Source organism: Rhinolophus ferrumequinum, chromosome 21 (genome assembly GCF_004115265.2).
Source record: "Rhinolophus ferrumequinum isolate MPI-CBG mRhiFer1 chromosome 21, mRhiFer1_v1.p, whole genome shotgun sequence".
Classification (NCBI taxonomy): Eukaryota; Metazoa; Chordata; class Mammalia; order Chiroptera; family Rhinolophidae; genus Rhinolophus; species Rhinolophus ferrumequinum.
In genome coordinates this window covers 50,800,260-50,824,317 of record NC_046304.1, presented here as the reverse complement: position 1 = coordinate 50,824,317, position 24,058 = coordinate 50,800,260, and the positions used below count along the sequence as shown (strand labels likewise).

General features: G+C 60.1%; 2 protein-coding genes across 6 annotated transcripts; one reads left to right on the top strand and one right to left on the bottom strand.

Annotated features, from left to right (window-relative positions):
- Positions 1 to 1,657: 1,657 nt before the first annotated feature.
- EVPL (envoplakin) lies at positions 1,658 to 19,636 on the top strand. Of its 3 annotated transcripts, none has more exons than XM_033089627.1 (24): positions 1,658 to 2,387; positions 2,483 to 2,553; positions 3,036 to 3,246; positions 5,653 to 5,752; positions 6,104 to 6,258; positions 6,361 to 6,487; positions 7,286 to 7,411; positions 7,591 to 7,629; positions 7,781 to 7,942; positions 8,027 to 8,134; positions 8,298 to 8,393; positions 9,451 to 9,576; positions 10,010 to 10,156; positions 10,441 to 10,595; positions 10,757 to 10,854; positions 11,155 to 11,327; positions 12,858 to 13,036; positions 13,150 to 13,288; positions 13,418 to 13,611; positions 13,970 to 14,120; positions 14,791 to 14,874; positions 15,003 to 15,113; positions 15,219 to 15,311; positions 15,982 to 19,636. In XM_033089627.1, the coding sequence occupies exons 2-24, from the start codon at positions 2,496 to 2,498 to the stop codon at positions 19,417 to 19,419; spliced, it is 6,270 nt and encodes a 2,089-aa protein (XP_032945518.1). In that variant the 5' UTR covers positions 1,658 to 2,387; positions 2,483 to 2,495; the 3' UTR covers positions 19,420 to 19,636. The 3 variants fall into 3 exon arrangements, with proteins under 3 accessions (XP_032945518.1, XP_032945517.1, XP_032945519.1); XM_033089626.1 differs by having other exon boundaries at positions 2,994 to 3,246; XM_033089628.1 differs by lacking the exon at positions 3,036 to 3,246 and having other exon boundaries at positions 15,982 to 19,635.
- Positions 19,637 to 19,725: 89 nt separating this feature from the next.
- CDK3 (cyclin dependent kinase 3) lies at positions 19,726 to 24,020 on the bottom strand. Of its 3 annotated transcripts, none has more exons than XM_033089632.1 (8): positions 23,864 to 23,966; positions 23,214 to 23,343; positions 22,796 to 22,873; positions 22,589 to 22,709; positions 22,327 to 22,482; positions 22,132 to 22,233; positions 21,649 to 21,852; positions 19,726 to 20,558 (listed from the first exon to the last, which is right to left on the bottom strand). In XM_033089632.1, the coding sequence occupies exons 2-8, from the start codon at positions 23,327 to 23,329 to the stop codon at positions 20,433 to 20,435; spliced, it is 903 nt and encodes a 300-aa protein (XP_032945523.1). In that variant the 5' UTR covers positions 23,330 to 23,343; positions 23,864 to 23,966; the 3' UTR covers positions 19,726 to 20,432. The 3 variants fall into 3 exon arrangements, with proteins under 3 accessions (XP_032945523.1, XP_032945522.1, XP_032945521.1); XM_033089631.1 differs by having other exon boundaries at positions 19,727 to 20,558; positions 22,327 to 22,497; positions 23,918 to 24,020; XM_033089630.1 differs by having other exon boundaries at positions 19,727 to 20,558; positions 22,327 to 22,497.
- Between the last annotated feature and the right edge of the window lie 38 nt (positions 24,021 to 24,058).

Below are 24,058 nucleotides of genomic sequence, written 5' to 3'. Positions count from 1 at the left end.
CAGGGAGAAGAGTGGCTTTCCCTGCAGGAGGCCCGTGAGCTGGAGGAGAGAGTGTGGAGCTTCAGCCCTGGCACACCGTCCACGCTGCCACCCTGTTGCTTAGCTGCCTGCATGGCTGCCCAGGAGCTGAGAGCCATGCTGCTTTCGGCCCTGATCCGCCTCCTGCTCTGACCTCTGGCCCCATGAGCTGTGAGCCGCCCACGGCAGCCTGCTGGCAGCTCCAGGCCAGGGGATGTGAGTAAGCTGCCACTTCAAGTCATAGCTGTCACAGCGCTGAGGGAGACTTGGCGCCAGTTGACCTCAAACCTCTCAATCCACAGAGGAAGCAAGTACCAGGCGAGGGGGTGGCCTTAGGGAGCAGGACAAGAAGCCAGGTCCTGGGCCTCCTGCCTGGTTTGAACGGAGACCTGGCTGGGGTGAGGCTGAGGAAGGCTGAAAGTTAGGGCCCTCTGTCCAGCTGCTAGGTCAGAGCTGTTGGTCAGAATTAGAACGTGAGCCACAAACACAAGTTTCAATTTTCTAGTAGCCACATTTAAAAAAGTAAAGAGCAACAAATGAAATTAATTTTTAAAAAACATTTCATTTAACCGAATGTAGCCAAAATACCATTTTGATGTGTAATTAATGTAAAATATTGAGAGATTTTACATCCGTTTTTCAGACTAAGTCTTTGAAATCTGGTGTGAAATTTATACTTAGAGCACATCTCAGTTCGGACCCGCCACATTTTAAGCACTCGAGTCACATGAGGCTCTTGGCTGCACGTGGACCAGCTGGCTTCCACCGAGGTTGTCAGCCCCATCCCACCCTTCTAAATGAGCAGCTCTTTTTCTCTCATATTTTAAACCCCACATTTTTCTTTGTCCCTTGAGGGCGGTCTGCCATCTGAGTAGGATTATCCCATGGTGAGTGACAAGCGTCTCAGAGCCCTGGCTGTTCCTGCCTGCTGCACGCAGCCCTTATCTCAGCAGCTGGGATCTGATTTGATTCAGCATCAGTCACTCGAGGAATTCAGCTCTTGTTTTTCTTGCAGTGAACCAGGTAGCCTTAATCTCTGGGGCATGTGAGGGCCCCCTGTGGCACTCATTTATGTCCAGGAGGGCTTCTGCAGACAGGAGGCAAAGATCAGGTGTTCCAGATCTCAGCCTGGCTGTCTTTCTTCACCTGCCCTCCCCCCCCCCCCGGGGCTGCAGCCCTCTCCCCTGCCTGGCTCAGCAGGGCCTCTTCTGGCTGCTCCCACCCCGGAGCTGGAGTCTGGACATCTTTTTCCTCCCAGGTCCTCACCTCCAGTGACCACCACCTCCAGGGAAGGGGCCTGGGGTCCTCAGGGAGGGGCGGAGGGCGTTGCGTGCTCTCAAAGATAAGGAAGTGTGCTGACAGGTTTGAAATGAGAGGCGGCGGTGAGGACTGGCTCCTGGGCCCTGCACTCATTTCAACACTTGACTGCGTATGTGTTACCAGTGGTTAGAAGAAAATTATCACCCAGGGAGAAAGTGGAGAGAAGGGCTGGGGCAGAGGCTGGGTGGTCTCGGGGCCCGGCCTCCTGTTGGCTGGGAGGGAGCAGAATGATGGAATCCACTCCCTGGCTACTGTTCTGTCCTGGCCTCCTGCTGCCCTCCTGCTGCCCTCTCACCCCACTGCCATTGTTAGCCCCTCCCCCTCCAGGACGGTGACTCCTGCGTCCTCTCTCCAGGGCCAAACGGTCCTCCAGGGCCAAATGCAGTGACTTTTGTCTAAGAAATGCAACCGAAAGGGACTCGGGCCTTTTCTGTCCAGGGCATGTGGCCAGTCTCAGGCCTCTGTCCCTGGTCTCCCCAGTCTGCTGGGACCCTTCTCTCTCCTCTGGATGTTTGTTGCCCTCAGCTAGGCCTACCAGGATGTCCCAGTGCTGCAAACCCAGCATGACTGCATCCCTCCTGCGCCCAGACTGTCATGGTTCCAGGGAATGACTCCAGATCGGTAGAAAGACCTTGAGCTGGGCCAGTGAAATGAGTACCTGGAGTACCTGGAAATGGGGGACCCACTCCCTTCTTGAAGACCCTGGAAGCCACTGCAGGAGAAGGCAGCTACCAAGATGACCTTCCTGGCACTCAGTGTGAAGAAAAGGCCAATAAACTGGCACTGCTGTCGGCCACTCCATCTGACTTTAGAAAAGCCACAGGGACCACTTCCGGGGAACGGAGTGAGGAGAGGCAGGCAGGAAAACCCAAGCAAAGTGGGTTCCCAGCGGCTCAGCCAGACCCTGGGCTCAGCAGCACCTGAAGCCTAATGCTGTGGGTCCTCGAGGGAGGGGTCCAGGGGGAGTCCCCACCGCTCTGGAGCTGAGACTCTCCTGAGGATCCCAGCCATGTGCATCCTACTACCTCTGACCCTGGAGCCACAGACAGGTGGGATGACCCCGAGCCAGCCGGGAGGATGGTGCAGCGGGGCTGCTGGGGAGCCAGCTGGGTGGTGCCCACTTTAAAAATGTACCTTGTGCCAGTCCTGTAGGGTGAATGTCCCTTGCTTCCCCACCATGTCGGAGAACACGGAGCAGACCTGGATGCCCTGGTGGTGAGCCGAGAGCCTGGCCCACCCGCCCACCCTGGACTGGCAGGGAGTGGCCCCACCTCCCCGGGGGTGGGGGACGAGAGCCATGGATGGGGACACGCCTGAGAGCACCGCCTCTGTGCTGGTTGGAGGTGTTTATTAACCGGAGCCTGAGCTCTGAGGCTGGGCCTGTCCCTGAGCCTGCGCATGCCTGTGTGTGTGTGTCTGTCTATCTGTCTGTTGCCTTGTCTTCGTGGGCCTGGGTGTTTCCCCATCTGGGTGTAATCACCACTGGCACTCTCTGGGCCTGTGGGTGTAACAAGTCCAAACCTCCTCTGGCAGTCGGGCAGGCTCGGGCGCCCTGCCTTCTGGGCTGTGCCCTTTCCTCCCAAACTGGTTGTGCAGGAGCGGGCGTGAGTGTGGGCGAGTGTGTGCATGCGCAACAGCCAGGGCCTCACCTGCAGGGAGGGGCCTCCCAGAAACTGCCTTCCCTCCTGGTCCGGCAGCCCCACCTCGCCAGAGCCCAGCCAAGCTACCAGCAAGGACGCTCCCCGCTGCCCGCTGCCCGCTGCCCGCTGCCCGCCGAGCCCAGCCTGAGCCGGCACCTGCCTTTACGACCATGTTCAAGGGGCTGAACAAAGGCACCCAGGGAAAGGGGTCCCCCAAGGGCTCCCCATCCAAGGGCTCCCCCAAAGGCTCCCCCAGCAAGCACAGCCGGTGAGCAGGGCCAGGGGAGGGGGCCGGGGCGGGGTGGTTTCCGACCAGGCTGCTCCAGCCACCTGAAGGTGCAGCCCAGAGCCCAGAACCAGCCCAGTGCTGGCATTTGGTGTCCCAAAGCCAGAGGGCTTGGGGGGGGAGGTCTTTCTCCCCAGCCCAAGCTGAGTTCCAGCCCTGGTAGGAGGCCAGAGAGATGGCCCAGGACTCCCCTCATTCTCCTGGGTTGTGGGGGGCCTGAGGGCCACGAGTCGAGGCTGCTGTGCAGGAAACATGCTGGACAGGGGCCTGAGCAGCTGCCTTCCTCTGCTGGGAGGCTGGGAGACTGGAGTGCCTGGCTCGGGTCCTTGGCTCTGTGATAACCCTTGGGACCTGGGCACAGGGTGGGCAGAAGGCCTGAGGCCAGAGGAGCCGGGAGGTGGGGGGTGGGGCTGTGCCGCAGCTTTCCCGAGTGGCTCTCACCTGGGGTCTTGAGAGTTTTGTCACAGAGTTGGGGTGATTCCTTTACCGTGTGGGTGTGTGGAGCGGGTGCTGTGGGACAAGAGGAAGAACCCACGGGCTCCAGACCTCCTCAGAGCCTCCCTCAGTTCACCCAGCTCTCTGCAGGGCCTAGCCGGGCTCCCCAGAGCCCCATGGTCTTCAGACAGACGTGGCTGCCATTCTTCCAGCTCACTGGCCATCAGCCCCACTCCGCAGGTTGAGGGTGGCAGCTCACCTAGGGTCCCGGGTGTGGAAATGAGAATGGAGATGAAAGGCTTATTATCCCGATAGAGATCAGGGTGCAGGGCGACAACATGGAGCCTGGCTTCTGGGCGGACGGGAAAGATGGCAGTTAGGACTCCCGCTGGAGTGACCTGTCCTCCCTGGGGCTCCTGAGCCCTGCCCAGGGTGGAGTGTGCTCCTCCAAGTGGGAGCAACCCTGCCAGAAGGCCAGGCCTGAGGACAGGGTGCCCCAGCCTCAGCACCTGCAGCTCCTCAGCCCCAGGCAAGCTCCTGGGCAGTGCTTTCCTGGCCAGGGGCAGCTGGGTCTACGTGGCTCTGTCCTCTGGCTGCAGGCCCCCCAAAGAGGGCTCCTCATTCCCCTCGTGTGCAAGCCACTTGTTCAGCACATATTTCTTGAGCACTACTGTGTACTATGATTCTCGGCACAGGGGATATCACTGCAAATGGAACTGACAGGTCCCTGCCTTCACGGCACTTACATCCTAGAGGAATGAAAACTAACATTTACTGGGTGCTGACTCTGCACAAGCTCTGTACTGGATATTTCAGATGGATTAGTTCTCTTAATAACATGCGAGGTAGATATTATTAAAGCCCACTTTACAAGTGAGGAACCGCAGGCACAGAGAGGTTATGTAACTTGCCCAAGGCTACACAGCAGTAGTGATGGAGAAGGATCAAACCAACACTATGTGACCAGAATTCCTTCAGACTGGGTCTTTGCTGCATCACCCCTCTGACTGGAGTGGTGGTGATGGGGGTTGTCCTTTGGCCTCTGGTTCAAGGCCAGCTCAGTGAAACCTTCCCTTCAGCAGTGCTCCTAAGGCTTGGACCACTGTGCCTTTTATTAGGTCTGCTTGATCCTCTAGGCCCCAGAGAGTAAGCTCAAGCATACAGCAGGTGCCCTATAGAGGCTGCTGGGTGAGTGCACACAGATGGTGCCCTATAGAGGCTGCTGGATGAGTGCATAGAAAAAGACCTTGGGACCCCGGTTCAGGCTCATAGTCTCCTCCTGGCTGTGTGACCTGGAGCAAGTCAGGTTCCAATTTGGGCTCGGAACCCCAAATCTGGAAAATGTTGGGGTGTCCCAGGAATCTCTTGGCCTCCCCCCGCCCCAATGCTGTGTGGTTCCTCTGGATGGCTGTTAGTCTGGGCATAGACAAAGCCTGGGGCAAAGAGGGTTGGGGAGAGACAGGGCTGGGGTGGGAGGAAGTTGGGGTGGGGATATGCTGCTGCCCCCCTGCCCCCAGCCAGCCCACCTGCCCCTCCCCACGCCCCACCAGGCTGTCTCTGGTATGGTATTAGCGGTCTTAGGGAGAGCTGGTGATTCACTCCCTGGGCTGTCTGCCCGCCAGGCAGGGAGCTGGGTGGGGTTGGGAACTCTCTGCCAGGACAGTGAGGTCAGCCTGCTCCACAGTGCCACACACACCTGGGACCCTCACTTTCTGAACCCTAACTGGCAGCATTGCTCCCCCCAGGACAGGGTATCTCACAGAGTCTCCTACAGAGAGAGACCAGAGCTCCCCAGGTCTTGAACTCTTCCCTCCAGGGCAGTGAGCCTGGCTGTAGGGCAGGACGGGGCAGGGGAGGCAGGGGCTCCACTCGGGCGGGTAGATCTCTGCCCAGAGGGAACAGAGGGAGGGACCTTTTCCAACTGTGCTGCCCTCTGTCCTTACCACCCAATAGAGCTGCCACCCAGGAGCTGGCGCTGCTCATCTCCCGCATGCAGGCCAACGCTGACCAGGTGGAGAGGGACATCCTGGAGACCCAGAAGAGGCTGCAGCAGGTGAGGCCTGACGGGCAGACAGCAAGGTGTGGAGGCATGGGAGGCCCATTGTCGTGCCCACTGACCATGTTGAAGACAGGACAGACGACTTTTGTCCTTCACTGGCCACTCCCCAAACAGTGGAATGAGGGCTCACCATTCTTCTCTGTTGGGCTCCTAATTTGGGGGTTCAAAGGGGCTTGAGGGGGGCCCAGCCCTCCCCTGTGTTCTTGAGCCCACCCCATAGATGCCCTCAGCCTGTCCCTCTGCCAATGTGAGCACCAAGGTTGGCTATGGCAGCCAGGGTCCCTCAGGGTGGGACTTAGGCGGCAGTGAGGGGCAGCGAGGATGCCGTCCCTGCCCCGCCTGCAGGACCGGCAGCACAGCGAGCAGAACCAGGCCCTGCAGTACCGGCAGGAGACCGGCCGCAGCCTGAAGGAGGCCGAGGTGCTGCTGAAGGACCTCTTCCTGGACATTGACAAGGCCCGGCGGCTCAAGCACCCGCAGGCCGAGGAGATCGAGAGGGAGTGAGTGGGGTAGCGGCAGGGGCTGGAGATCAAGGACAGAGGCACCGGGGGTCCCAGGGGAGCCCCTGGCCTGCTCTGACCTGCTGGCCACCTCCTTGGCAGCATCAAACAGCTGCATGAGCGGGTGACCCAGGAATGTGCCGAGTACCGCGCCCTGTACGAGAAGATGGTGCTGCCGCCCAACGTGGGGCCCAGGGTCGACTGGGCACGGGTGCTGGAGCAAAAACAGGTAAGGGGCCACCCCCAGTGTCGGAGACGCCTCAAGGAGCTGGAAGTCACCCACCCCCAGCAGCAGTCAGAGCAATACAGCGTGTCATCGGGGGCCAGAGAGGATGCTTCGACCCCGGGGGTAGTTAGGGGTCTGGGAAGAGAGAGAGCAGAGGACACAGTGCAGTCAGGGAATGCTTCTTGCAGGAGGAGGCTCAGGCCTCAGTGGGGACGGCTTGGTTGGTTTGGGGTGAAGTGGTGAGGAGAGGACAGTCCAGAAAGAAGGAACAGAGGCTGTAGCCTGGGTGCTATGAGAAGTGGGGTTTTCTGGGCAAGCAGGCAGAACCAGATCACGGGCGTCCTGAACCCTCAGCCCGAGTGAGGAACTGTGTTTTGATGCCACAATAGAAGGGGTGCAGTGAGGACAGTGAAGGGACAGTGGGGAGGCCATGGGCAGAGCAAGGGCATGCGCAGGTTCCCGGAGCCTGGCTGGAGGAGTACAGGCAGGAGGCGCTGAGGCCGGGGCCAGGAGGCAGGGCAGAGTGGGAGACTTTTCAGAGGCTGAGCCCCAAACCCTGGGGACCAGTGGGATTCGGGGGCTGCACTGCAGTCATGGTGACACCAAGGCCTCAGCCAGGGCCACTGGAGAATGGCATGTCCCCCAGGATGAGCTGCCGGCTGTTCATCAGGACTATTTTCCTGGCCTGTCCACCCGCTGCCCAAATGACTAGCTTGGCTCCTGCTGATGGGGAAGCAGGGAAGGTGCAGGAGGGCTCCCGCCGGGTCCCCAGGTGGAGCTGAGCCGCTGGCTCTTCTGCAGAAGCAGGTCCGAGAGGGCCAGTACGGGCCGGGCATGACGGAGCTGGAGCAGCAGGTCGCCGAGCACAACATCCTGCAGAAGGAGATCGACGCCTACGGGCAGGAGCTGCGGAACCTCGTGGGGCCGGTGCGTGAGCCTCCGCACGTGTATCCCTGCCCTTCTCCCATCAGAGCCAGAGCTAGGCCCACTGGCCTCTGGGGTGAGGGATGGAGGCTGGGGGCCCAGCCGGCCCAGCACATGGGGTGGCAGCTCCCAGCACCCCGCCTCTCACTGGACCTGTGTTTTCTCCCTCTTGGTCGAAGCAGGACTCAGCCACCATCCGGAACCAATACCGAGACCTACTGGTGAGCAGGGGAAGGGCAAGGCGGGCTGGCTGGGGGACCTGAACGCAGGGCAGGCCTGGCTGCCTGCACCCTTGCTGGGGCCAGTGTTGCTGGGTGCAGCCTGATGGCACCTCTTGCTACCACTTCTCTCCCTACCTCTCGCCGAGCGCAGAAGGCGGCCTCGTGGCGCGGGCAGAGCCTGGGCAGCCTGTACACACACCTGCAGGGCTGCACGCGCCAGCTGAGTGCCCTGGCCCAGCAGCAGCACCGCATCCTGCAGCAGGACTGGAGCGACTTCATGGCAGACCCCATGGGCGTGCGGCGGGAGTATGAGGTCAGGGGGGCAGAGTGGGGGCAGGCGGGCTGGGTGGGACCAGGACGTCCTCATCCTCACTGCCCGCTCCCTACTCGCCCCCAGCACTTCAAGCAGCATGAGCTGCTGAGCCAGGAGCAGTGTGTGAACCAGCTAGAGGACGATGGGGAACGCATGCTGGAGCTCGGGCATCCGGCCGTGAAACCCATCCAGGTGCCAAGGCCCAGACCCGCTCCACTGCCTCAATCAGGGGGCTTCCCAGGGAGGCTGAAAGGGGACAAGTCAGGGCCAGCGGGCAGGGCCAGCTGAGTGGGCCGTGGATGGTGGATGCACCAGGCCGGGGCACGGTCCGAGGACTTCCTGCTGCTGTCCCCAGGTCCACCAGGAGGCCCTAAAGATGGAGTGGCAGAACTTCCTGAACCTGTGTATCTGCCAGGAGAAACAGCTGCAGCATGTTGAGGATTACCGCCGGGTGAGCCTGTGGGCAGGGTTGGGTGAGGGAGGTGATGCGAGGCTGGGCAGGGGGGCACAGGGCTAGGGGTATGGCAGGGCTGGACAGGGGGCACGGGGGTGGAGGCAGCCACCAGGGCCCAGGCTGGAGCAGAGAGAGGCGCCCGGAGGACACCACAGGACATGCTCGCATTGTGGGAGACAAGGCATCTCGTCAAAATGGCAGAGCTGTGTCTCTGTGATTAGGTCCCAGAGGGGAAATAATGTCACGCATACTTTCTCCGCAGGGTGATATCGCTCCCAGGGGGGTAAAAGTTGGTTCTTATGGGTGGAGAATAATCTTATTCTTTTTACATGTAAATCATAGATATACACACATAAAGGATATACAGCATATCTGTCGTGTTAAAATTTCATGGCAATGGTGGGAAAACTAAGGAAAAAATATCTAAAAAGCCTCCTTAGAAAAGATAATGATTAAAAAAAAAGCGGTGAGAAACAATATACAGGGAATTTTGAGGGGTAATTTCCACCCGTAATGTTTCATATACCTTGAAAGAGACAAAAGCCAAAGAGCTTCCTTCCTTCCTCCCTCCCTCCCTCCCTCCCTTCCTTCCTTCCTTCCGAGAGCATTTTCCTATATAACCACTATAACCATATCATACCCATTGTCAAGCATTTCATAACGTACCCCGACTGTGGAATGTTTCTTTATAGCACATCCCCAGCTCCTCTCCGGGGCTAGAAGTGCAGCCCAGACGCCCTGGGCACCCACCCCAGGCACCACCCCAGATCCCAGCCAGGACGATTCCAGGTGCAGGGATGAGGCAGCAGAGGCACCATCCTTCATCTGTGCAGGAAGAACGAACCCAAAGTGTTCATAACATTAAAGGAACTGTAGTTCAGTGAACCAAAACTGCCCCATTTCCAGAGCACTCTAGTTAAAAAGGCCCCACTGCTTGGGTAGAAAGGCCGACAAGTGGCAGTTTGGGGTTAGGCGGTTTGCATTTAGCTGGTTTGCAGGCTCAGTGGGCATTGCGGTGCCCTGGACTCTGCACTTGACCACCCACTGACTTCAGTTCCAGGAAGAGGCCGACTCTGTCAGCCAGACCCTGGCAAAACTCAACTCCAGCCTGGACACCCAGTATGGCCTTGCCCCCGGGGGGCCCTCTGGCACCCCCACAGAGCTGCTGCAACAGCTGGAGGTGAGATGGCCCCACCCAGCCCCCTGGACCCCACTCCTGGAATGGGGCCTGCCCATGTGTCTGGGTCTCACCTCTCCCAGGTACCTAGTCCTGCCCGGAACCCCGGGCTGGGGGTCAGGAGAAGGGCGTCGCTCCAGCAAGAGGAGGCTGGTCTATTTCCAGCAAACTCTTCTCCTCTCTGGACCTCAGTTTCCCCATCTAATGTGACAGGGCCTCCAGGTTTGCTCTGAGGCCCTCCAGCTCCCACTCCGGAGTCCTGGGTGATGCTGGGTAGCCCCCTCCGACCCCTCACAGACCCTAGGGTCCTGGGTCTCCTTTCACTTTGCTGACCTAGAGACCCTGTCTTCATGACGGCCAGACTCCTGGCTCTCTTGGGATGGGGGGGAATATAGGGCAGGCCTGGCCTGATCCCCCACTTCCTGGATCCCCACAGGCCGAGGAGAAGAAGCTGGCCATGGCCGAGAAGACTGTTGGGGACCTGCAACGGCGGAGCCAGGAGGTGGCCCCTCTGCCACAGCGCAGGAACCCACCCCAGCAGCCTCTGCGTGTGGATAGCATCTGTGACTGGGATTCCGGAGAAGTACAGGCTCAGCCCACCCCGCCCCTGCCCCCTGCAGCCCCGCCCCTGCCCCCTCCAGCCTCACCCCTGCCCCACCTCTACCCATCCCCCCCTCTGCCTAGCCCTACTCCTCTCCAAGCCTTGCCCTGCCTCTGGCCTGTCCTTATCCCAACCCCAGTACCATCCACTCCAATTCCTGTCCCTGCCCCAGTTCCTGTCCCCAGTCCCTACCCCATCTTGGCCTTGGTCCCTTCTCTGGCCCCTGCCCCTGAGCCTACATGAGCCCCTCCCCACCTGCCCCCCAGGTGCAGCTACTGCAGGGTGAGCAGTACACGCTGATGGACAACACTGACCCACATACCTGGGTCGTGCAGGGCCCGGGCGGGGAGACCAAGCGTGTCCCGGCCGCCTGCTTCTGCATCCCAGCTCCGGACCCTGAAGCCGTGGCCAGGGCCTCCACGTGGGTCTCCCTGGGGATACTCAGGCGGGAGGCAGGCTGTGGGCTCGGACCGGCCTGTGGGGTTTGAGGCCATTGCCTGGCCTTCTCTTGGACTGGTGACTGGGGGGGTAAGGAGAGAGAGGGAGGGGGGTCATCCTTCTCTGATCTTTTCCTTGATCCAGGCTGGCTGCGGAGCTGCAGGCCCTGAAGCAGAAACTGAGCACAGTTCAGAGCCGCCTGAAGGCCAGTGCTGCAGAGCCCTTGCGGCCTAGCCAGCAGGGTACCAGGGGCCGTCCAGGGAGTGGCGTGGGGCATTGCCGGGATAGAGGGAGTAGACTCCTGCTTTGGCCACTGCTGGGGGGCTGTGATGGGCAGAGGGTGGCCCTCGGTTAGGGGTGTTTGCTCTGGGATTCCATCTCCTTGGTTGGCAAGGCCTGGGGGCTGTTGCTCCCTCAGGTAGGCGTGCCCATCCCGTCCCACCCCACACAGGACCCTCTTCAGCACTCAGGGAGGAGTCCCTTGGGCAGACGGGCAGACGTGAGGGAGGCCCTGGGCCCTCACAGGCACCCTATGCCCCCAGCTTCGAGTGACTTAGCCACAGCCGACCCACGGGCCCAGAAGCTCCTGACACAGATGACCCGGCTGGATGGGGACCTGGGGGAGATAGAGAAGCAAACACTGGCCTTGGCCCGGGCCCCGCTGAGCCGTACCACACCCCTGGGGGACCTGGAGGGCCGCATCCAAAGCCACAAGGTGGGTGAGCGAGAGATCAGAAGTGGCTCTACCCTGGGGTGCAGGAACTAAAGACGAGGCAAGTGTGGGAACAGCCACAGGGACCCGAGGTGGGCAAAGGGAACGCCCAGTCCAAGGCTCACACGAGCTGGTTCCCATCCCCGCTCCTCTGCTAACCAGCTCTGTGACATTGGCCAATTCACTTAACTTCTCTGGGCCTTGGTTTCCTCATCCCTGAAACCAGGCACAGTAATACCCAGTTGATCTTGTCCTGAGCATAAAGTGTAGGAAGGCCCAGGAAAGTTCTAGAGGGGCAGGGCCCAGAGTAAATGCCCTATGATCTTCCCTTGGGAGGTGTCCTGGGACGGACCTGAGAGCAGAAGGAAGCCTGGAGTATCTTAGGGGTGATTTCTGCTGAGAGGCTGGCGGGGTGCGGGTCGGGGAGCCCCCTGAAGAGGTTGCAGTGAGTGTAACCATGACACAAAAGAACTCAGTCCTCCGAGGTGCTAGTAGTGAAAGCAGCCCTTCCCCACGCCTGGGGGTGGGAGTGTGGGTAGCAGTTTGGATTGTAGCCTCCCAAACCAGTTTCTACTCAAATGTGTTGTTTGGGTTTGGTTCTGAAAAATTACAATCTGTCGTTCATATTGTTGTGTCACGTGTGACTTTCACTGCACAAGATACCATAGGTTTTAGGAGGTGTAGGAGGTGGCATTTCAGTGGGTCAGAGGGCCAGCAGGCAGGAGGGCTCCCCACTGCAGGTTGGGTCCTAGACGCTGCTTTGAGGTGGATATGAGTATGCAGGTTGTTTCCTAAGGTGTCCCATGGGGGCTACCTGTGGGGTTGGGGGGGAAAGCTGGCCTGGCTGCGGGAGGAGGCACCGTGCCCAGTGCCATCTCAACAGAGACCTCTGCTGAACCCAGGGGACCGCTGGATCTGGTAGGGGGCTGGGCCTTTATACCCCACGCTGTCACTGGTTGCACTGCCCTGGGACATGGCACCTCTCTTGGGTCTAGGCAGTCCCCAATTAGGTCCTCAAGGTTTGAAATCACAGCCTCCAGCACCAGGGGTGTTGGGGGTCCATGAGAAGCCCAGTTAGACTGGAAGGTGGGTAGTGCGTGGCAGAGTCGGCACCTATGACTTACGGAACGGATGATTGAAAAAGTGATACAAGAATGAACGAAATAACCACCATTAGATGAAGTGGGGCTTTGCTGCCTGACCTACAGTGATGGGGCAGGAGAATGAAGGCCTGTGAACAGGATGGTGACATTCGATCGTAGTGGTCAACTGCCTGCCTGGCACACAGTCTCATTGCATCCTTCCATCAGTCATTCTGTGGATGAGGAGACTGAGGCTCACACAGGTTCACTTGCTCAAGGTCATGCACATGGGACTAGCAGGGCCTGGACTGTTCCCAGATCACTAGCCTGGGCTCAAGCACGTCTGCACCACACTCTCAGGCTCGTGGGCAGAGTTAGGTTGACCTGGCGGGAGGGCTGGGCTGAAACCCACCAGCCCAGAGTGCATTGTCTCTGACCTCCTCCTCCCCAGGGCATAGCCCAGCAACTGCAGAGCCTGGGAGCAGAGAAGGAGGCAGCCCAGCAGGAGTGTGAGGCGTTCCTGTCAGAACGGCCCGTGGGCCCTGCCGCCCTGCACCTGCCCGTGACCTTCCACAACGTCAAGAACAAGTACAACGACGTGCAGACTCGCTGCAGCCTCTACGGGGAGAAGTGAGTGCTCTGGGGACTTTGGAGGGCATGGCTGGGGGGGCAGCAGGGGTGTGGCCAAGACATGACGAACCCTCTGCCCCACGCCCCACCCCCACCCCCCCACACACTGGCAGAGCCAAGGCTGCCCTGGGTCTGGAGCGGCAGATCCAGGAGGCTGACAGGGTCATCCGAAGCTTCGAGTCCACACTGGCGCAGGAAGCCCTCATCCCCGCTGGCCCGGGTGCCCTGCAGGAGAGGGTCAGCGAGCTACAGGTGAGAGCCTGGCGGACTCCTGGTGGGAGGGGTCACAGCCTGAACAAGCATTCAGAGGCAGGTGGAAGGTCGGTGTGTGGAACCCTGGAAGCATGAGGGTGCACCTCGCTGTGTCCCCTCCTCCCCCAGCGCCAGCGGAGGAAGCTGCTGGAGCAACAGGCCTGCGTGCTGGGGCTGCACCGCGAGCTGAAGGCCGTCGAGCACGCATGCTCTGCACTACAGAACAATTGCCATGAGTTCTGCCAAGACCTGCCGCGTCAGCAGCGCCAGGTGCGGGCTCTCACTGACCGCTACCACGCCGTGGGGGACCAACTGGACCTGCGGTGAGTGGCTGAGCCATCAGGGCCTGAGGCACGCCCCCACCATGTGTGCACAGCAGCTGCTGCTAACAAGCTGTGTGACCTTGGGCTGGTGAATTCACCTCTCTGAGGCTCACTTTCCTCACCTCTGAAATGAGATGATAACAGCACCTACCCCCCAGGGTGGTGCCTGGCAAGGCTGTCCCATCCATCTCTGAATGCCCAGCTCCAGCGCAGGGTCAGAGTAAGGGGATCAGCATGCGATTACTCCGGCCTCCTGACCTGTCCCCGGGAGGAAGGCGCCCTCCGGCCTCCTCTGTGCACCCCTCACTGTCCCCACAGGGCAGCTCTCACCTCTGCTTGGGGCCCCATCCTCATGCAGGGAGAAGACCATGCAGGACGCCAGCCTCACCTACCAGCAGTTCAAGAACTGCAGGGACAACCTGAGCTCCTGGTTGGAGCACCTGCCCCACAGCCAGGTGCGGCCCAGTGATGGGCCCAGCCAGATCGCCTATAAGCTGCAGGCACAGAAGGTGAGTGGCTGGGGCTGCAGGCGACCCAAGGGCAGGTCAGGCCCCTGCCCAAGTCCACCTGCCCATGTGGCATCCTCCCACAGGGAGAGCTGCTTCTGCATGTGTGGCCCCCTAGTGGCCAGTGTTCTAAGAGACCTCAAAGCTGACCACAGAGGCCTTGGGTCACCACCACCCCCCGCACCCGAAATGCTCCACTGTGCCCACAGAAACAGCCAGCCCGAGGTCAGCAGTGGGCTCTATGCTCCTAGGGGTTCCGACTCCTGCTGCATCCTCTTCCTCGTACTTGCCAAGACCCTACTATGCACTGGCAATGAACCAAGGGCTGGGGTTGCAGCCTGGCCTCGGGCAGCTCGGGCTGGTGGGAGGCCAGTGCATCGCAGGCCATGGTGCTGCTGAGTGCTTGGTGGAGAAGCCAGAGTGCTGTGGGATCCATGACAGGACATGTGTGGGGATCATGGCAAGAGACATCCTAGCCGAGGCCTGAGGAACAGGGTAGCCAGGTGGAGGTGAAAAGTCCCAAATCAAGGCCACAGTGGGTTGGGGGAGGGAAAGGGCAGTTTCCCATACAATGCTTCCTGCCCCTGCCTGTGGCCCTGGGGACGCCTGGCTGGAGGAGAGTCCAGTGAGCGGTGTTACCTGACCTCCCTGACTCTCACCTCTTCCTGGGCAGAGGCTGCTGCAGGAGATCCAGGGCCGGGAACAGGACCGGGCCACAGCATCCCGCCTCTCCCAGGACCTGCAGGCGGCTCTCCAGGTAAGCAGTTTTACTTCAGTTTGTCCCTCTTTATCCACTCATGCTTCCTTTCTTTGCCAGTCCTCTGCTGTCCCACCCCCAGCTCCCCCCACTGACTGCTAACCTGTTGTCCTTTCCTCCCTGCTCAGGACTACGAGCTGCAGGCAGACACCTACCGCTGCTCCCTGGAGCCCACCCAGGCAGGGTCGGCCCCCAAGAGACCCCGAGTGGCTCCCCTGCAGGAGAGCATCCAGGCCCAGGTGAGACGGGACCCAGTGGGGCTTGGCGTCCCTGGGTACCAGCTCTGCAGCCTCTGAGGCGGGAACTGACCCTTCCCTCCCTTGCTCCCCCTGTGGCCTCTCCAGGAGAAGCAGCTGACCAAAGCCTATACTGAGGTTGCAGCTGCACACCAACAGCAGCTGCGGCAGCTGGAGTTTGCCAGAAAGATGCTGGAGAAGGTATGGAGAAGATGGCCACTCAGTTTCTGGTGTTTGACCTGGCAGTTGTCCTTTCCTCCTCACCCTGCCACCTGTAGCCCTGGGGTTCTGCCTCCCCCAGTTCTCTTCCCAGCAGCTCTTACAGGCTGGTCTCTGTCTCAGAGTTAGGTCCTGGAGATGTCATTCAGGGCGGTCACAGCTTAGCCACTGGGCAGACAGGAGAAAATCCCCACAAAGTCTTCTGCCTTAGGACCCAGCTGCAGTGGGCAAGAGGCCACCTAGGTCTCCTCCCTGGGCCGGAAGCTCTCCATGATGCTTGGTGGCTGGCCAAGGGACTTGCCAGCTTTCTCCTACCCGGAGAAGTAGTCCAGCACCCCCAGAGGAGTGCGGGCGCATTTCTGGGAGTCTGGATGGAAGGCGAGGGGAAAAGGTTTGGAAGGCAGAACCTGTCCTGTTTGCACATTCTAGTGTAAACTTGACCTGGGCACTGCCTTGGATCCTGTCATGGGATTGACAGGGCCTCTCAAAGTCCTTCATCCAAGCATCTTAATACTTCAGCGCCACCTCCTGGGACCTACCAGGGAGTCTCAGGAAGTAGGGAGAGGTCTCTGATCTCCAGGGAGGGAGAAGAACGGGCTCATTTGTTTCTGAAGCCCCCCAGTACTCTCCCCTTCTTCCTCTCTCTCTGCAGAAGGAGCTCAGTGAGGATATCCAGATGACTCGTGATGCACAGCAGGGGTCTGAGAGCCCAGCCCAAGGAGGGAGGGTGTCAGAGGCCCTGAAGTCCCAGCTGGAGGAGGAGAGGAAGCGGGTGGCACAGGTGCAGCGCGAGCTGGAGGAACAGAGGAACCAGCTGCTGCAGCTGAGGACCCAGCGGCCTGTGGAGAGGCTGGAGGAGAAGGAAGTGGTGGAGTTTTACCGGGACCCCCAGCTGGAGAGCAATCTGTCCAGGGTGAAGGCCCAGGTGGAGGATGAGGGCAAGAAGCGGGCCGGCCTACAGGCAGACCTGGAGGTAGCAGCCCAGAAGGTCGTCCAGCTGGAGAGCAAGAGGAAGGCCATGCAGCCTCACCTGCTGACCAAGGAGGTGACCCAGATCGAGAAGGACCCCAGTCTGGACAGCCAGGTGGCTCAGCTCAGCAGTGAGATCCAGCTCCTTAGCAGGGAGAACTCTGCCGTCTCCGCCCGGCTGGAGGATCTGAAGAAGGAGCTGCTGGCTCTGGAGCAGAAGGAGGTGAACGTGAAGGAGAAGGTTATGGTGAAGGAAGTGGTCAAGGTGGAGAGGGACCTGGAAATGGTCAAGGCAGCTGAGGCTCTGAGGCTACAGGTGGTAGAGGACACTGTGCAGAGGAAAGCGGCAGAGGAGGCCGTGGCCAAGTTGCAGGCTCGCATCCGGGACCTGGAGCAGGCGATTGTTGCCGTGCAGCCCAAGGTGATCGTGAAGGAGGTGAAGAAGGTGGAGCAAGACCCAGGCCTCCTCCATGAAGTGTCCCAGCTGCGGAGCCTCCTCGAGGGGGAAAAGAGTAAGAACGTGACGCTGGCCGGGGAGCTGAAGGAGCTGCGTGAGCAGTACAACGTGGTGGAAAAGCAGAAGCCCAGAGTGGAGCTCCAAGAGCGCGTCCATGAAACCTTCCAGGTGGACCCGGACACAGAGCGGGAGATCGCACGGCTCAGGACTGAGCTGCAGGAGGCGGCCAGTAGGAGGCGTGACGCAGAGAAGGCAGTGGAGAGGCTGCTGCCCGACCTGACAGCCCTGCGGGCCCAGAAGCACCAGGTGGAGTACAAGGAGGTGACACAGGAAGTGGTGAAGCACGAGAGGAGCCCGGAGGTGCTGCGGGAAATCGACCGCCTAAAGGCTCAACTCAACGAACTGGTCAACACCAGCGGGCGGGCCCAGGAGCAGCGCATCCGGCTGCAAGGGGAGCGTGACGAGTGGAGGCGGGAGCGCTCCAAGGTGGAGACCAAGACAGTGAACAAGGAGGTGGTGCGCCACGAGAAGGACCCGGTCCTGGAGAAGGAGGCTGAGCGGCTCCGCCAGGAGGTGCGGGAAACGGCCCAGAAGCGGCGTGCCGCCGAGGATGTGGTCTATGAGCTGCAGAACAAATACCTGCTGCTGGAGAGGAGGCGGCCTGAGGAGAAGGTGCTGGTGCAGGAGGTGGTGGTCACCCAGAAGGACCCGAAGCTGCATGAGGACCACAGCCGGCTGAGCCGGAGCCTGGATGAGGAGGTGGCCCGGCGGCGGCAGCTGGAGCGTGAGGTGCAGCAGCTGTTGGCAGGCGTGGAGGAAAAGGAGGGCCTGCTCAGCTTCCAGGAGGACCGCGACAGGAAGTTGGCCGTGGAGAAAGAGCTGCGGCAGCTGACCCTGCGGATCCAGGAGCTTGAGCAGCGGCCGCCTGCAGTGCAGGAGAAGATCATCATGGAGGAGGTGGTCAAGCTGGAGAAGGACCCGGACCTGGAGAAGTCCACAGAAGCCCTGCGGCAGGAGCTGGACCAGGAGAAGGCCCAGGTGAAGGAGCTCCATCGCGAGTGCAAGAACCTGCAGGTACAGCTCGACGTCCAGAAAGCCAAATCGCAGGAGAAAACCATCTACAAAGAGGTGATCAGGGTGGAGAAAGACCCGGTGCTGGAGGGTGAGCGGTCCCGGGTGTGGGAGATGCTCACCAGGGAGCGCGCCGCCCGGAAGGGCCGGGAGGAGGTGGTGCAGGGCCTCCGGGAGCGGATCGACAGGGCAGAGGCGCTGAGCAGGACTTGGGCCCGGGAGGAGGCTGAGCTCCAGAAGGTCCAAAAGCAGGCAAGTCAGCAGGGCCGGCAGCTGCAGCAGGAGCTGCGGGAGCTGGAGAGGCAGAAGCAGCAGAAGGCTCTAGAGCTTCAGGAGAAGTCGAAGCTGCTCAGTCAGAAGACGGAGAGTGAGCGGCAGAAGGTGGCCCAGCAGAACCAGGAGCTCTCGGAGCTCAAGGCGGCCATCCTCCATGAGAAGGACCAGATCTACGAGAAGGAGCGGACCCTCCGGGACCTCCACAGCAAGGCTTGCCGGGAGGAGCTTAGCCAGGAGACCCAGACGCGAGAGACCAACCTTTCTACCAAGATCTCCATCTTGGAACCCGACACGGGGAAGGACATGTCCCCCTATGAGGCCTACAAGAGGGGCGTCATCGATCGGGACCAGTACCTGCAGCTGCAGGAGCTGGAGTGTGACTGGGAGGAGGTCACCACGTTGGGCCCCTGTGGGGAAGAGTCGCTGCTCCTGGACCGCAAGAGCGGGAAGCAGTACTCCATCGAGGCCGCCCTGCGCTGCCGGCGCATCTCCAAGGAGGAGTACCATCTCTACAAGGATGGCCACCTGCCCATCTCCGAGTTCGCCCTGCTCGTGGCGGGGGAGACCAAGCCCTTTTCCTCGCTCTCCATCGGCGCCATCATCTCCAAGTCCCCAGTCGCCTCCCCAGGTCCCCAGACCTCCAGTTGCTTCTCTCACGGTTTCTCTCTGGGCCTTGGCGATGACAACTTCCCCATTGCCGGGGTCTACGACACCACCACAGACAACAAGTGCACCATCAAGACAGCCGTGGCCAAGAACATGCTGGACCCCATCACTGGGCAGAAGCTGCTGGAGGCCCAGGCAGCCACGGGGGGCATCGTGGATCTCCTCAGCCGGGAGCGCTACTCCGTGCACAAGGCCATGGAGCGGGGACTGCTCGACAACACATCCACCCAGAGGCTGCTCAACGCGCAGAAGGCCTTTACCGGCATTGAGGACCCCGTCACCAAGAAGAGGCTGTCGGTGGGCGAGGCTGTCCAGAAGGGCTGGATGCCCCGGGAGAGCGTGCTCTCACACCTGCAGGTGCAACACCTGACCGGGGGGCTCATCGACCCCAAGAGGACAGGCCGTATCCCCATCCCGCAGGCCCTGCTCTCCGGAATGATCAGTGAAGAGCTGGCCCAGCTCCTGCAGGATGAGTCGAGCTATGAGAAGGATCTGACAGACCCCATCTCCAAGGAGCGGCTGAGCTACAAGGAGGCCATGGGGCGCTGCCGGAAAGACCCCCTGAGCGGCCTGCTGCTGCTGCCAGCTACGCTGGAGGGGTACCGCTGCTACCGTTCGGGCTCCCCCACCGTGCCGCGAGCCCTGCGCTGATGCCGGCCACGCATTCCCGGGGAAATCCTAGGGGGTGGGTCTTCCCTCCATCTGATGGCTGTTCCATTACTCAGTGTTCTGTGTTCCCCTAACTTTGGTGCCCGATCCCTCCCCAGACCCGGTGATCAGCAGACCTGTTTTCCTCCCTCCTCCCCCACCCAGTAGTTCCAATAAACAAATTCTCCCAGTGTCTTGTTCACATTTGGGAATTCAGAATGGGATTGTCTGGGACATGAGCACAAGAAGCACCACTGCTGCTTCCTTCCCAGGTGGGCAGTGGACATGTCCACTGGCCCTCCCAGGAAACAGGTGCTCTCAGAGGGCTAGGCTCCTTGGACTCTGGGCAGGATAAGCTGGCGGAAGACCATGAATGGCAAGTTCCTGCTGTCCTTCCTGCTGCCCCAGAAAACCACGGGGAAACTCAGAGTGCACCACCTTTATTTCCTGATCTTAAAGCCAGAGGCAAACAAATGTAACATCCTCCATGACAACTACTTAGAACGACCCACACACTCCGACCTCCCGTGGGACAAGGAAAATATCCCCTCTCTTCCTCATCTTGCTTCTTGTTTAACTTGGGACTCTTAACAGGAACTCAACTCTTCTCCCAAACATTTTAAAGCCAAAAAGACCAGCAGGGGGCACCCTTTCCCTCAGGTTCTGACTGCCGCTGAGGGCTGGGCAGGTAGGTGAAAGGCACCGGAGCACCTCGCAGGCAGCTGGGGCAGGCTTTCCGCTCTCCTTGGCACCTGTTGTTCCAGTGCCAAGGGACCCAGTCTCTAACCGCTTCATACATGGGGCTTCTGTGCCTCCATCTTGAAATGGCACCGTCAAACCCAACAAACAGCACAGGAACTTGCTAACCTGAGGCAGGGCTAACCCAACCTCAGCCCTCTGACAGCTGATGCCAAATTCCTTAGAGCTTTGCTCCCCTCAGGTATATTTTCTTTCTTGGGAAATGCGTGGAGAAGCAGCTCAGGCAGCAGCTGGAGAGAGGATTTGAGGCCACGTTCTCAGCGGCAAAAACGCTCCAGCACACAGTGGTGGGGAGCCGGGGAGATCTCAGTGGATGAGAAATATGGGTGAGCAAGGGCGGTCTTGGCTGAGATCCGCTGGCTGGGGTCATACTGTAGGAGTTGCTGTGAAGGAAAGAAGGAAGGAGGAGGAGAGATTGGGCCTGGGCGTGGCCACGGTGGGGAGAGGAATTTCCCTCCCAGGTGAAACCGGGCTGCAGGGCCCCAAGCCCCAAAGTTAAGCCACGACCGCCCAGCTCGAGGACACTCCCGGAATGTGGAGGCAGAATTAGTTCTGGTCTAGCCCTGCTGAGTCACCCCGGTCTCCTTCAAGCTACTGAGGCTCAGTCTGTCTCTCCCTACCTTACTGAGGTTTCCAGGCCCAGCTCACCACCAGTTGAGACAGACTTCTCTGTATGTATCAGGAAGTCGGGGGGGCAAACCTGCCAGGGAGTGCACTTGAGGATGGGCAGGGACTCCGAGTCCCTACAGCCAGCCAGGATGTACAAGGACCCACTGCCTCAGAGTAGCCAAGACAGAGTGCCAGAAGCCGTGGCTGAAGGCTGCGCACAGCTGGATACATAGCCTGAAGATGAAAATGCTGCCCCTTGCTCAGATCCAGCCCCAGATTAAAGGGAGAAATGAGTCTTTGTGGGCAAGGATGGACCATCTGCCTAAGGCCTTCTGGACAGTCTGGCCGGGGCCAGCCCAAGGCGTCAGGATGGTGCAACAGGAGAGCGGAGTGGGGCCTGGCAGTGCCCAGGCAGCAGGAAACGGCCTGTTCTGCACAGCAAGTACCCCCTGTGGATGGCGCTGCGGGGAGTCCTGAGGCACTCGGAGTGTGGTCCCTGCTGGGGAAAGCTTACAGCTTACTTAGATGGGTGATAACGTCCACAGTGAAAATTCCCCAAAACCTAAGGCAACTTAGGAAAAAGGGGCGAGATTCAGCGTAAAAACAAAGCTAACAAGAAGACAGATGTTTTAAAAGGGAACAGGAACACTGGACTTATCACTGCAGAGGCTTCCATGAACAATCAATATGCACAGGAACAGAGGGACAAGCCAGTGTGTACAGAGGTGAGCAAAGCGACCCGCTTGGACTCAGCAGGAGCCAGTTACGTAAGACACTGGCTCCCAAAAGGGCCACTTCTGGTTGGAGCAGCAGCTGGAGGTAGGAGGCCTTTCTTGCCCTCCCCTGCCGCCTAGCTGTACCTACCATGAGCAGGTCCCTGCCTTGCGGTTCCAGATTGGGTACAATTTCCTCTAGCTCCTTCCTGGTCCACTTGGGGAAGCTGCCCTTATAGTCAGGCAGCTGGGTGACTCCTGGCCACGTGGCTTCACTGGGTGTCCCCAGGGTCCGAAAGATACGAAAGAGCTGGTCAATCTCAGAGTCACCAGGAAACAGGGCTCTGCGGGTCACCTGGAATGGGGGTGAGGAGAAGGTGTGGGGTGCACTCCCTTATCATTCGGAATCCAATACCAGATAAGAGGCCATACCAGGCAGGCACCTTCAAGATCTCTTTCCCAGGGCTGTGTAAAGAATCCTCGTCTTTCTGGAATAAGGCCCTCTTCCTCAGTCCTTTAACCAGTCCCAAATACTCCTTAACCCCCTTCGAATAGAAGAATCAAGAGTCCCACCCCCATCCCAGTAGGACCCTGCCTGGGGCCTCCCCGTGGCCATGTTTGTGCCTCTCTCTACCATCTCTGCAAAGATGCAACCCGCACTCCACACATCCACAGCTGTCGAATAGAACTTGCTGCCCAAGAGGATCTCGGGGGCGCGATACCAGAGTGTCACCACCTGTGGGGACAAGAAAACAGCATCATTCATGATGGCTGAGGGCCTGAGGGACATCTCTTCGGGTGCCCCTCTCTCCCCTTCATCCTGCGGTACCTCGTGGGTGTAGGTACGTAGGGGCACCCCGAAGGTTCGAGCCAGTCCAAAGTCAGCCAGCTTGATGGCACCCAACTCACTGATGAGCAGATTCTGGGGTTTCAGGTCTCGGTGGATGACCCGATTAGAGTGGCAGAAGTTCACCCCCTGCAGCAGCTGGAAGAGGTAGCTCTGGAATAGTGAACGTTAGAAGGAGCTCACCGAGCGGACGTGGGGCCGGCTGCGCCAGGCGTCCGTGGCCTCCCTGTCCTTCCCTTTGCACCTTGACTAAGTGAAGGGGGAACTCGGAGGCTGGCGTAGAGTCCATGAACTTCTTCAGGTCCTGGCTGAGGAACTCAAACACCAGGTACAGCTTCTTCTCGTTGTGCATGACGTCCAGCAGCCTGGCCGGGTGACACCAGTCAGGATGCATGCAGCTCCCAGGTGGACTGACACAGGCCCGGCTCCCCCGCCTCCTTCCCCACCTCACCTGACGATGTTGGGGTGCTTAAGCTCTTTGAGCAGAGAGATCTCCCTGATGGCAGTGCTTGGGACCCCCTCGGTCTCCCTGCAGGAAAGGAGCATACAGCAGTGGAGGCAGGGAGCCAAGAAGGGCGCTTGTGCCCTGGGGGGAGTCCTCGTGTTCCTTCTGTAAGGTGGGCCCATCCCTCAGCGATCAGGTGCTGTGGTCCTTATTACCACATACTTATTACCACCAGGCGCCCGGGGCAAAGCCTGGTCAGGGTTAGGACGAGTGAGGGCTGCACCTTGTGGCCGCCCCAGTGTAACTGGGCAGCATTCGGGAAAGGAGCTGAATATAAAACCCTGAGATGAGGGAGGGATGGGGGAGCTCCGGCCTGGGGGGTCACCTCTGGGTGGGGTGTCTCCGGGGCCGTCCCAGCACTCACAGGTCCAGCCTGATCTTCTTGAGAGCCACGAGCTGCCCTGTCTGCTTGTTCTTGGCCTTGTATACCACCCCATAGGTGCCCTCTCCAATCTTTTCCACCTTCTGGAACATATCCATGTCCGCAGAGCTGCCTGGAAAACAGATGGCACCTGGGGCATTCGTCCCCGCACCCAGGGCCCCTGCTGCACCCTCCAGCCTCCAGGGAACACCTGGCGTTTGGCCCCCAGGGCTGGCCTGGCTCTGCCTGCCAGGACGCCCAGGCTCAGGCACAACTCCTGCCCCCCACCCCCATCCCTGGGAAACTGGCTTGGAGAAGGGTGGCCCCTGGCCCAGCCCAAACCAGGTAGGAACCCCCAGGCCACCTGCCTGGTGCCCAGCTAGGAAGGTGACTGGCTACAGAGCGCAGGAGGGCCCAAACTTCGAATGCCACAGCCCCTGCCTCTGCGGGCTCTGGGGGCTGAAGGCTGCCTGGAGCGCCCAGGTCAGCTCAGGGCAGAGGTCACGGCTCAGGAAGGGTTTCTGAAACCCAAGTCCTGCTCTGTGCCACAGGACCAGGGCCAGGGGCGAGGCCTGGCCTCTTTGGGGACGCTCAGCCTCCTCTGAGGGAAGAATCTTGGTAGAGTCGGTCCCCCTGCGACCTGGACCCCTTACCTGTACCCGGGGCCCCTCAGCCCCTCCCCGTCAGGCCCCCAGCCCAGAATTCACCAGAAACCCTGCGCTCCTGCAGCCTCACGCCCGGCAAGCTGCGTGCTCTATGGCTCCCCCTCCTGGCCAGGACTGGCACTGCACCACGTGCACACAGCAAGGTCTTTCCACTGGAGCCTTTATTCACCAGGTTCTTCTGGA